Here is a 12,007-nt window from a genome sequence, read left to right as displayed (position 1 = left end):
TATCCTACCTCATTTGCGCATGCTGTATATAGATGTTCCCACTGTATTATTGATTGTATGTTTGTTTATTCCATGTGTAACTCTGTTGAAGCAGACCCCCCCCCCCCGGAGATTTACGAGAAATTGAGGAGGACGAAATAGAGAGAGTGTGTGAGAGAGAGAGAGAGAGAGAGAGAGAGAGAGAGAGAGAGAGAGAGAGAGAGAGAGAGAGAGAGAGAGAGAGAGAGAGAGAGAGAGAGAGAGAGAGAGAGAGAGAGAGAGAGAGAGAGAGAGAGAGAGAGAGAGAGAGAGAGAGAGAGAGAGGGGGAGAGGGAGAGAGAGTGTATGTATGCGCTGCTGAAGATACAGAGAGAGAGCAGAGCAAGAGCGGGAGAGTGAATCTCGAGTGGAGGGTTGAGAGAGTAGCAACTTCATTGAGTTCAGGCAAAACTGCGCGAGAAGCAGGACGGAACGCAACTCAGCATCAGTACCGACCGGAAAAAGAGAGAATAGCCTTCAGGACACTACTGTGGACAAACACACCGTGATATGTACTTCATTCAAAAGCAGTGAGTTGCAACAACTTGAGAGGGAAGAGGAATACATCGATCGCACAGAGGATACATATACCCTGTCATAATGAAAAAGTTCCTAACTATGGAAAATAATTCCTAAATGACTGTAAGCAAAGTGTTCGGACAATACCAGTGCTTTGAGAAGCATACGATTCCAGAGACAGGCACATCACCGGTATGTTTCATTGACCCAAGCAGTGATATTGTTTTGCACGGCGGTTGAGAATAACAAGCAAGCGGCAGCCCTCACCCCAGTCGCATTGACAGAACAATAGATTCCCGTCCTATACTTTCGGGGAAAACACAGCCAAACCGGCGACAGAAGACAAGATAAAATGTTGGCGTTTTACCTCGTCATTTGCCTTATGGGAACAGGTAAGAAAACTGTTCTTGTCACATTTTTTCTGGTTGTTTTTCTGCGCTATTCCTAGAAACTCATGAGATGCTCGCTCCGCGTTCCGTTCAGGGCGCGCTGCGTCAAACTGTAGCCTAGTCGATGCGCTATGCTGGCGGGGATTAGAGAGGAGATAATATTGCGACTCTGTTTTTTCTCCGAGGAACTATTGTTTTTCAAGGGATGTTGAGATAAAGTTGCGCTACTGAAAGAGCTGACCCGTGGTACCGGTTCAATGGCACTAACGCCGATCCTTACAAAAGCGCACAGTGGCAAGATGATGCGGTTTTTGTTGTTTAACGCATTCGGTTATTTATCTGGTGTAGGCTATGCGGGGTGGGTTTTTTTGCTGATCGTTTGGAAACAGTTCATCATGTTAGTGCACGGGTTTATCTGATAGGCAGACATAAGGCTAGAAACGATGCTGACAGACCAAAACTCGTGCAGTCCGGGCTTGTTGCCACTGAGGTCTTTGGTGACATCAAAAGTCGCTGTTGAAGCAAGTGGTTTGTGTGTGTGAGTGTGTGTGAAAGAGAGAGAGAGAGAGAGAGAGAGAGAGAGAGAGAGAGAGAGAGAGAGAGGGGGGGGGCAGATAGCAAGAGAAAGAAAAGAGAAAGAAAGAGATAAAGCAGAGAGAAGGATGGAGAGAAAGTGCTTATATCCGCCTCTAGATATTCGCACTAGTTTACCAGGCGAAGGATAGCAGCCTATGAGGTTGGCCGCAGCTTTATCACCGATCATAATTTCTAATGAGATGTTGGGGGGAAACACGGTGCTCGTTTCTTCTGAAACGAGCAACATGTATAGCCTAGTAGAGATAAATTGGGAACACTCCCCTAATGCGGCCAAGCAGACCTTAAAATGCACCAGCTAGGAATCGACCTTTCCACCCCAACACACTCCCTCTCTCGCCCCATACACCTCCTCTCTCACCCATATTTAATTTATTTTTGAATGGGCTTTATATTTTAAACGCAGGGTGTAATTGCATGAGGATTGAAGCGTGTGAGGAAACCACGTTATGTTGTTAGAACGCCGAAACAAGCTCTCCATCTCTTTTTTAGCTGACCTTTACAGAAGTTGATCAAATGCCACCGCGTGTCATTCATATTAAAACATATACTAGCCTATTGTGGAACCTGTATTTGTAATGTATCAGACAACACTATTGTTTAATTATTCTATATGGAAAGTAACAATGTAGCCTAACTAACCTCTAATAGCCTATACAGTTGATTCACGGACCTCGATCAGCCGAAAGTCCAGACCAAATAGCGTTCGATAGGTTTAAGAGGGGGGACATCTAGGCTATTTCTCGTTGTAAGTGCATAAACAGCCATGGGGTTGGATTTGAGACGGCTTTTAAACACACGTCTCCAATTAATAGTTTCATAGCCAAACGCAGCCAGGTGGAAAAGGCTGCACCACCACTAGGCTACACGGAAAAGGTCAATAATGAAACGATCTAGAAATAAAGTAAATGTCTATTAAAGGCAGCCAACAGACCCCGGGCATGGTGCAATGATTTTTCTTTCATCTGTGCAACTGCTGTTTGTGTTGTTTTATCGTGAGGACTTCAGCCACTGGGGGCAATCGTCTGACGGGAGTCAACATTAGCGTGTCAATCATTTGTGTAGTGGCCTATGCCAATGATAGTTTACTATAAACTTACTATAAACTGTCGCTGTACTTACAAGTCTCTGCAATGTCCAATTAGTGTGCCTCTTGGGAAAGGAGGTTTCACATTCAACTGTTCCAAACAGTGGGTCTTTCTTTTGATAGGCTACTAATCTTGGCTGTGTATGTGTGTGTGTGTGTGTGTGTGTGTGTGTGTGTGTGTGTGTGTGTGTGTGTGTGTGTGTGTGTGTGTGTGTGTGTGTGTGTGTGTGTGTGTGTGTGTGTGTGTGTGTGTGTGTGTGTGTGTGTGTGTGTGTGTTATTATGTGCTAGGAAATCAGTTGATGTGGCCTTTGAATGGTTATGCAATATCAACATGCCTGAATATAATAGAAGTAAAACCCATTTAGAGCAAATAAAACCTTTAGAGTACTTTTTCATTAGTTACAGCACAGTAGGCAATATAGGTTATTGCATTATTCTGTAAAATAACATAATCATTTATTAATCCCCCAGAGAAGAAATGTGATTGCACCAGCCAAAACATACATAATTCTGTATTGGAAAGTAAACAACAATGGCCCCTATTGAGGTCTAAGGGCCCTTTGATTGATTGAGACCACAGTCATAGAAAACGTATATTTTCATACCCAACCCCTCGTTGCTCTATTGTTATGCATGTGTGTTGTTGTTTCCAGTATCCACGCCTTTAAACAAACATTTCCTTCGTTTTGGTGTATTATTAACGCCGGCTTTGATTCGGCTCTAGATAAAGGCTTCAAATCCCCCGACCCTTCGGATTCAGAGGATCTTACTTCTTCCAATTAACATTGAGCATCCAGGAGTAAAGTAAAGCGCTTTCGGTCAACGCCTCAGTAAATGAATTAAAAACAAAATGTTTATTGGCAGTTAAGCCGTGTTTTCTTCCCACTGTCTTTGATGAACAGACACATGGGGAGGCAGTAATTAAATTTAAATGTTGAATCAGAATACACAACGTTGTCACACTGACACCCACTCTCCTCTGGGAGGAGAAGAGAGAGGAGATGGAGATGGAACGCCTGCTGGAACTGGAACACAAGCACAAACAGACTTTTCCCTCCTAAAGAATTGTCAACGAGGATCAGGAAATACAGTATTCCCCGAACTATTGACTGTGAGGAGCACAAACAAACAACAGCAGAGTTCCAGGGTCCTCGTGGATCCATTCCTGACAAACAAACACCACCAATGGCAAACAAACTGTAATGTCCCATTTGTCATGGTAGAGTAGTCATAGATTTACCTTGTGTCTGTCATGTTTTTCTCATCAGATCATCAGAGAGAGAGGGGGGGGGGGGGTAGAGGGGACCGGGTGTAAGATGACACCAGCAGCAGAACAATTCCTTGACAGACAGACAGTAGCTGGATGGGGAGGGGCAGCAGCCAGTATGGTTCACAGGCTGCAACACACACACACACACACACACACACACACACACACACACACACACACACACACACACACACACACACACACACACACACACACACACACACACACACACACACACACACACACACACACACCACAGTCCCAGCCAGATGACTTGGTTGTTCAATGCTTGTTCACCCATCCATATGTATGTCCTCTCAATGGCCCTCCTCTGCAGCAGGAGCAACGGCAGCATCTATCCGTCATTTGCTTTCTCAGAATGTCCCCTGGCTTCCCACTGGAATTGGATTCCACCCTGCATCAGTATTCTGAGTAATCTTCAATGAGCTCTTTTTTGGAACCTTTAGCTTTGGTTTGGTGAGTCTCATAGGGCCAAGTTCAAGGGCTGGGAGCTGAGATCACACGTTCCCTCGCTGCTTTTTCCTCAAGTCCTGGCTGTCGCCACTCGTGTCTAAACCCAGTGAAGCACCCTGAAAATGCATTACCATCACCATCCTCCTCTGAACTTGCCCAGTGAGGGTAATGTGTTGTGGGGCATTAGTAAGTCTAGTAGAACTCATCTACACACAAACAAACACAGCCTTCCACCATGGATATACTGTAAATACACAATGAGGCCTAGGCAGGCGCCATCAGAGGAACATATAGCTTTGCCTTGACCCCCCCCCCCCCCACACACACACACCTCCTCCCCCTTCCCCATTAGCAGAAATTTGTCCTGGATCTGAGCTGTGTGGCAGAAATATTTCTGGGCGATTCGGTGACAGCATGGCTAGGGAGGTTTGTTTTAGGGGACCGTGCATATTTCATGAACCTCCGCTGCTTTGAATTCTTGTGGAGGAGTCAGGCTTGGGCGGAGTGAGCGGGGGACAGAGGAGTGTAAGGGGTTGTAGGGCGAGGGAGGAAGAGAGAGACAGGACTCAGAAGTGTAACTACCAGTGTGATGATCAAGTTGACGCGAGGCAGGAAAACGTTAGGGAATACCATGGAGCATCATTAACTTCTCTCCATCTTTTCTCTCCTTTCCCGCCTATCTCTCTCCCTGATTTTCTATCTGTTGCTGAGGGGGGGAAAGGGATTGAGGAGAAAGTATAATGAGAGAGAATAAGTTGGAAGGCAGAGAGGGAGAAGAGAAGCCAAGTTGAGGATGAGTGTCAGACCAGGGGTGCACGGTCACAATAGTGCTGACGCAGCAGAATCCGTCTGGTGTAGAAGTCTGTTGCATTATTTAGGAGACACACCCATGGCAAAGATATGGATGAGTTTGGCCTACTTTCATTCCCACACTAGGAGTGCTCTCTGCAATGGACCCATGGCTCAAACTGGTGGAGATTTGATTTCCAGACAGACCTCATAAACTATGGAAAGGAATAAAATTCAGGGGAGGGGGCACAAATCAAACTTTAAAGGTCGTTTTGGTTTATGGCATGAGAGCTCTTAAGATTTGTTTTGTTTTGAGTGAAATTGTAGACACTTACCCATGAATCACTCTGAAAGAGTTATTCTCCCCAGAACAGTACACTCAGAAAACCAACAATTCATATCCATTCCCAACCACATCTTAACCTTTTGTAGAGAGCCCTCCTTTATCTGCACTTTCACTTCCCCTCAGTAACTCAGAACTGACTCATCCAAAGGTACTAACAGACAAACCAACAGACATACAGTCATACAGACAGAAAGCCATACAGACAGACAGACAGACAGACAGACAGACAGGCAGGCAGGCAGGCAGGCAGGCAGGCAGGCAGGCAGTCATTCATACAGACAGTCATTCATTCAGACAGACAGACAGGCAGACAGGCAGACAGAGACAGGCAGGCAGGCAGGCAGGCAGGCAGGCAGACAGACAGACAGACAGGTGCAGAGGGTAGAAACTATAACAATGGGTTACTGTGTCTTCCAGCCATAAGACATGTTCATGCACACTGGCATTGTCTTCTTCCTCGGACCTCGCCTCCTTGACTAACAACACAATGACCCCTGGGGTCTTCCTCACTCATCTTTGGCCCCCAATCCCCCAACCCCAATCCCCTCAAAAACTTTGCTGTGTACAGAGACAGAAATTGGAGGGAGAAAATAAACAATGGGGGTTCATAAAACAAGCTCTGTCTCACTAATCAGCTTTGCCATGCGGGGAAACAGAGATAAAGAACTTGGCATTGTGTCCAGGGGCCTTGTTATCAGCTGTTAGCTACTTCACTGGATGTGGTTGATGGCATGGCTCAACACAACAGGGAAGGCCTTGTGTTGTGTGGGCAGCCAGGCAAGATATGCTGGAGCTGTACTACCAGCTGGGGCACTTGGCCACTTCCATCCCTGTCTTTGTCTCTCTCTCGCTTTCTCTCTCTTCGCTCTATTTTCTCTCCCTCTTTTCATCCTCCCCCCCTCTCTCTGCTCTATCTCTCTCTAACGCTAACTCTCTGTTTCTCTAACTCTCACTGCTCTCTTCCTCCCTTTCTTCTCTCCTTGTCTCTGTCTTTGCACGTCCTCACCTCTGTTTCCCTACGGGGCAGAGGAAGATCCTTGCAGGAAGTGACACACAAAGACAGGGACAATGGAGGGGCTGTGTCAGCTTCCTCTTCCAAATAACTGGTCCATCCACACACACATGCCGTCCGGCCCCTCAGCCTCTCAGCCCAGGGCCCCTACCAGTCCTACAACAGCCCCACTTCCATCCACTGCCAGCAGATTACTGGGCTCTATTATCACCCACTGATTAGAACACAGTAGGGAGAGAGCAGAGGCTGTTTACTCTCTGCATTCTCCTCCACCAAACAGTGGTACAGCGAGATGGAACCCTGGGTTAATTCTTTACAAATCATTAAAACAGAGTGAGAGAGTGAGAGAGTAGAGCAATAGCACAGCCACTGTGTTCAAACAGTAGCAAGTCAGCTAGCTATTTTAGTGAAACATTGTATTTTTATTATATTTTTTTGGGGGGGGTACAAGTGACACATCTTTCTAGAGAGATGTATCACAATTTGGCAAGACCTCCAACCCAAGAAACCCAGAGAGCATAGAGAGAGCTCCAACATACTAGACCAAACATTCTTTTTATTTTCCAATCAATTTCTGCCCTCCAAGACAAAAATTTCCTATCTCCTGCCGAGACACAGAAACCAACAGCAAATTGAAATGAAACTCCCGTGTTGCAGCAATATCTGGGCCTTTGTTATCTTCACTAGCCATGTTCCTCAACCTTCTTTTAAAGATTGCCCTGTTGGGGTTGTTTCTGGCAGATGGGAAGGGACTGAGGGGGAAAACCCATGCGGTTATGAGTCCCGTGAGAAGCTATTTATTTGTCTATCTATATATTTTCTACTTATTTATCTATTTTTATTCCCCACTCAATCCGTCCTTGAGATGCGGTCCGATTTTCAGTGGCTCCTCTTGAGCAGAGCGACGTTAATATCATGTGGCCATTGTGTGCTATTTTGGAGGGTTGTTGTGTGTGCACATCCATAAGTGACTCATGAGGAGCTTATCAAAGCAACGCCCTAAACTATGTGTTGCTCATAGTATACACACACACCTACACACACACACACACACACACACACACACACACACACACACACACACACTAAGACAGGGGGTCAAGGGCATGCATTGGGGCAGAGGATGATGAGCTGAGATGAGTGTTTCCCGTCTTTGGGGCGATGTGCCCTTTATGGAGCGGTTAGTCAAAGCCTGACTGTCTAATTAATGAAGCTCTATCTCTCAGGATGTCATGTCTCCACTCAACTCAACCCAACCAGGGGGAAAGGAATGCACTCAAGGAAACAAGCGATGGCCTGGCTGGGCGGACATTACAGAGACCAGAGGGTTGAGTGCGTGCAGGGAGGGACAACTCTCATGCTCCCCTGGGCTTCAGGTCCCCTCCTTCCCCTCTCTCTGTCTCTTTCTTTCTTTCTCTGGCTTTTTTTCTCCTCCTCAAACAAAGAGCTCCTTCTTCCTGCTTCTTGCCAGTTTAAGCTGACAGGAATCTGAGGGCAAATATTGTGATAGTGACTCAACCGTTAACAAAATACTGGGCTCGGCGGACGGGAAAGGAAACCGCTTCTTAAACTCTCTTTCTCCTCCTCCTTCTCTCAGTGAGAAAGGTAGGTCTCTCTGCCTCTCTGTGTTGTTTTGAGTGGCAGACAGCTGGGTGAAGGGTTGGCGGAAAGTGTAGCAACTTTTTTTCTTCTCCCCCTTCTCCTCCAGCAGGGAATTTAGAGCAAGGCTTTGAAACTCTCTGTGGGAGGCCGCTAGGAAAGCCGGCCAATTTGCTATCAACTGAGGGGTGTCAGTCAAAGCTTATCGATCAGGCTTTTAACTGCGGCTCCCTCAATGTCCAAACATGGTAATTTTATTGAGCCGTGTTGGAGATGAGAAGTGCAGTGAGGGGTGGGGCGACAGCCGGGGGCGGCGGAGGGTTTGGGGGATAGGGGTGAGAGTAGGTGGGTAAGGTGGGTCTCCAACTTCCGTGGTGATGAAAAGCAGGAGCTTCACACAGAGAGAGGCATTGGAGATCGTTTGGACAGGGGGTTGGGAGGAGATGTTTGTCTGAGCAGAGAGACAGAGAAAGAGAGAGCTGTGCCTCAGCTGGGGGAGGAGGGAGGGGGGGAGAGAGACACAGAGAGGGAGAGAGAGGGGGGGTCAGAAGGATTTACTGCCAGCAGCATAGCATTAAAGGTAATGGATATGCTTGTATTGGTGTAAAGCGAACCTGTGTTTTCTCCCAGCACAGGGTAGCTAAAGGAATAACAAAAATGTAAACTGATGTGAGAATCCGGGGAGGAAGAATTGAAAGGGGTTGTTTCAACGCCTCAGGGCGAAACATTACAACCTGAGGTATTCCTTTGCCAGGTAGATGGACTTAAGACAGAATGTTTTTTGAAGTCTGTGTGTGTCGGGTGGGGTGGGGGGGTTCCAGCGAGGTTAGGGTCTGGAAAGCTAAGTCCTTCCCAAGCTGACAGGGGTGAACCCTATAACCTTTTCCCCCCTGCACCCTCGCCAGGAGTCAGCAGCAGTCCCTCCTAGGGTTGCACCATTCCGGATACTTTCAATACATTTTCAATAAATACCTTGGTTTTCCCAAAAGGATTACGGATTTCCTGCTTATTCCCTTCTGATTTCGGGAAAACCAGGGAATTTATTGAAAGCAACCCTAGTCCCTCCGTTGTTCCAGCACATTTTACCTGTCCGATGTAGACATCCCAGCACTCATCAGATTGAACTGATTGTTCTCTCCATAGATTGGGATTCTACACCCTCCTGCTACAGGATGATGTATGTTTGCTTTTGAAAGTCCCAGGCATGGTGCATGGAATGGAATGCTCTGGAGGTGGGGTAGAGGTAAGGGAGAGGGGGGGTAGAGGTAAGGGAGAAGCAACAGCAGGGATAGAGGGAAGGGAGAAGCAGAGATAGAAAGGGAGGAAAGAGAGAAGGGGAGAGAGAGGGAGAGTGTTACAGACACATACACAATAGGGTTGACATTGTCTAAGATGATGTGAGTGTGAATCCAGTGTCAGTCTATGACAGATGATATAGCCTTCTATTGATAGGATAGTTGGGCTGGAGGGAGGGAAAGAGGGAGTATAGATACTGCAGGTTTTCAGGGAGTTTCCAAATAGAGACAGATAGAGCAGGAGATAACATTGGATGAGAGAGGAGTGGAGGGAGGGAGGGAGAGGGGGATGAGATGCAGAGTTCCAGGCTGCATCCATCATGTGGTTTGGTGCAGGAGCCATTTCTACCCATTGTTCTCCATCATTTGTTTTCTCAGGGCTCTGCTAGTGGGGGGGGTGTTAGCCATTTGTTTTTGCTCTAATTACACAAGTGAGACAGCATAATTAGACATATAGATGAAGAGAAAGGCAGAGGAGAGGGATAGATAGCCACAGGGAGATAGATACAGAGGTGCAGATGAAATGCGTAGACGACGGAAAAGTCCCTTTCCATTTCAACGTTCAAGGCTGCCAAGGAGGAGGAGTAAGGGTGCGGTATAAAGTAAAGGAGACAGAGAGAGATGGAACGATAACGGATGAGAGAGAGAGGAGAGTAAGGGTGCAGTATAAAGTAAAGGAGACAGAGAGAGATGGAACGATAACGGATGAGAGAAGAGGAGAGTAAGGGTGCGGTATAAAGTAAAGGAGAGGAGGAGAGTAAGGGTGCGGTATAAAGTAAAGGAGACAGAGAGAGATGGAACGATAACGGATGAGAGAGAGGAGGAGAGTAAGGGTGCGGTATAAAGTAAAGGAGACAGAGAGAGATGGAATGATAACGGATGAGAGAAAAGCTGTCTTCAGAGCCTGCACTTTGAGGTGCAGCCCGATGCTGCCTGAAAAGTCACCCCAATTGACGCAGGGAGGTGGGGAGAGGGGGAGGGAAGGGGATAGAGAGGTAGAGAGAGAGTGGGGGGAGATGAGGAATGAGAGAGAGAGGGAGAGAAAGAGGAGGAGAGAGAAAGATTAACATTGAGAAACAGAAGAGAGAGAGGGGAGAGGGAGAGAGAGGGGGGGGGGGGTGAAAGAGATGGGGAGAGGAAAGCAGAGAGAGAGAGAGAGAGATCTCCTCCAGATCAAGGCAGTGTCTGGTCCCTGGAAGTGCCTGTTTGTTTTCCAGTTGTTTGGAAGGGTCTCCAACCTCCATGTGTGAGGCCACAGGGCCCTGCTCCTGTCTCCGTCAGACACAACCCGAACACATATACACAAAACTCTGACACACTCACACAACCCTGACACACACACCAAACACACCGTTTTATCTCTGTTTCATACACCTCAAACACAGCCACCTGCCAAACCATCACTACAGACACAGCACACACTCCCTGGCACCGCTATACACACACACCCCAGCACCACTACACACACCCTGACACCTATTTACACACACCCTGGTTTGTGAGTGTGTGAGGTTGAGGAGGTGGGGAACATGTGGAGCAGTAAGCTGCAGGCAGACAACAGAAGAGCAGCAAGTCCTCAGTCTGTCCTTCAACTTGTTCAATGGAGAGATGTCTGGAGTGAGATGATTACAGGTTACTGTCTGAAACTACAGCCCAAGACTAATCAGTCTGGGGAAGATCATTTGTGAAAAACATGCAGCTCCCGTTATACTTTCAGGGCCGGATTAAGAAATCTAATTGTGAGTTGAGAAAACTGTTTCTATTGGTTCTACAGACGGACTAGTCTTCTCTTTTCAGCAGTAGCCATTTGCTTTACATTTCTCCCCGCAATTGTACTTTGAAATCTGCAAAACGCAAACCGGCTGCTGCAACCAACCATAGAAATATAATCCATAGATGGCAATTCCCATTCAATTCAGGACTGGTATCCATTGCTAGTGTACCCATGAGTTTAGTCAAATTGTCTGTAACTGCCAAACACTTGAGTAAATGAGGGATACAAAGTATATGTTATGGTGTGGGTTGTATTTTCCTGGCACCACTGCGACCTGTACTCTCGTTGGCTGGCCCTCGCTTCACACTCGTCGCCAAACCCACTGGCTCCAGGTCATCTACAAGTCTCTGCTAGGTAAAGCCCAACCTTATCTCAGCTCACTGGTCTCCACAGCAGCACCCACTTGGAGCACGCGCTCCAGCAGGTTTATCTCTCTGGTCACCCCCAAAGCCAATTCCTCCTTTGGCCACCTTTCCTTCCAGTTCTCTGCTGCCAATGACTGGAACAAACTACAAAAATCACTGAAGCTGGAGACTTATCTCCCTCACTAGCTTTAAGCACCAGCTGTCAGAGCAGCTCACAGATCACTGCACATAGCCCATCTATAAACATCCCATCCAACTACCTCACCCACATACTGTATTTATTTATCTATCATCTTGCTCCTGTGCACCCCAGTATCTCTATTTGCACATTCATCTTCTGCACATTGTCACGAACCGGCTCAAAGCCCGTAACAAAGGGAGACAACGTGGAGATAAGGAGTAACAAAATATATATTTATTAACTAAAGCAACTAAGGAAAATATACAATGGTGTGTGTAATCAGTAGTGTAAGT

At 46.9% G+C, this 12,007-nt stretch overlaps 1 protein-coding gene across 10 annotated transcripts in view; it reads left to right on the top strand.

Annotated features, from left to right (window-relative positions):
- The first annotated feature begins 361 nt into the window (after positions 1–361).
- LOC135522024 (kin of IRRE-like protein 3) overlaps positions 362–12,007 on the top strand; it is a 54,595-nt gene continuing 42,949 nt past the window's right edge. For all 10 annotated transcript variants that reach the window (XM_064947905.1, XM_064947906.1, XM_064947897.1 and 7 more), the window contains exon 1: positions 362–929. In XM_064947905.1, coding sequence (XP_064803977.1) covers positions 890–929 — 40 coding nt within the window. In that variant the 5' untranslated portion in view covers positions 362–889. The remainder of the gene's footprint in view (positions 930–12,007) is intronic.

The sequence above is a fragment of the Oncorhynchus masou genome, chromosome 30 (genome assembly GCF_036934945.1).
Source record: "Oncorhynchus masou masou isolate Uvic2021 chromosome 30, UVic_Omas_1.1, whole genome shotgun sequence".
In the NCBI taxonomy this organism is placed as follows: Eukaryota; Metazoa; Chordata; class Actinopteri; order Salmoniformes; family Salmonidae; genus Oncorhynchus; species Oncorhynchus masou.
The sequence above is the reverse complement of the archived record's forward strand: the minus strand, read 5'-3'. Positions and strand labels throughout refer to the sequence as shown.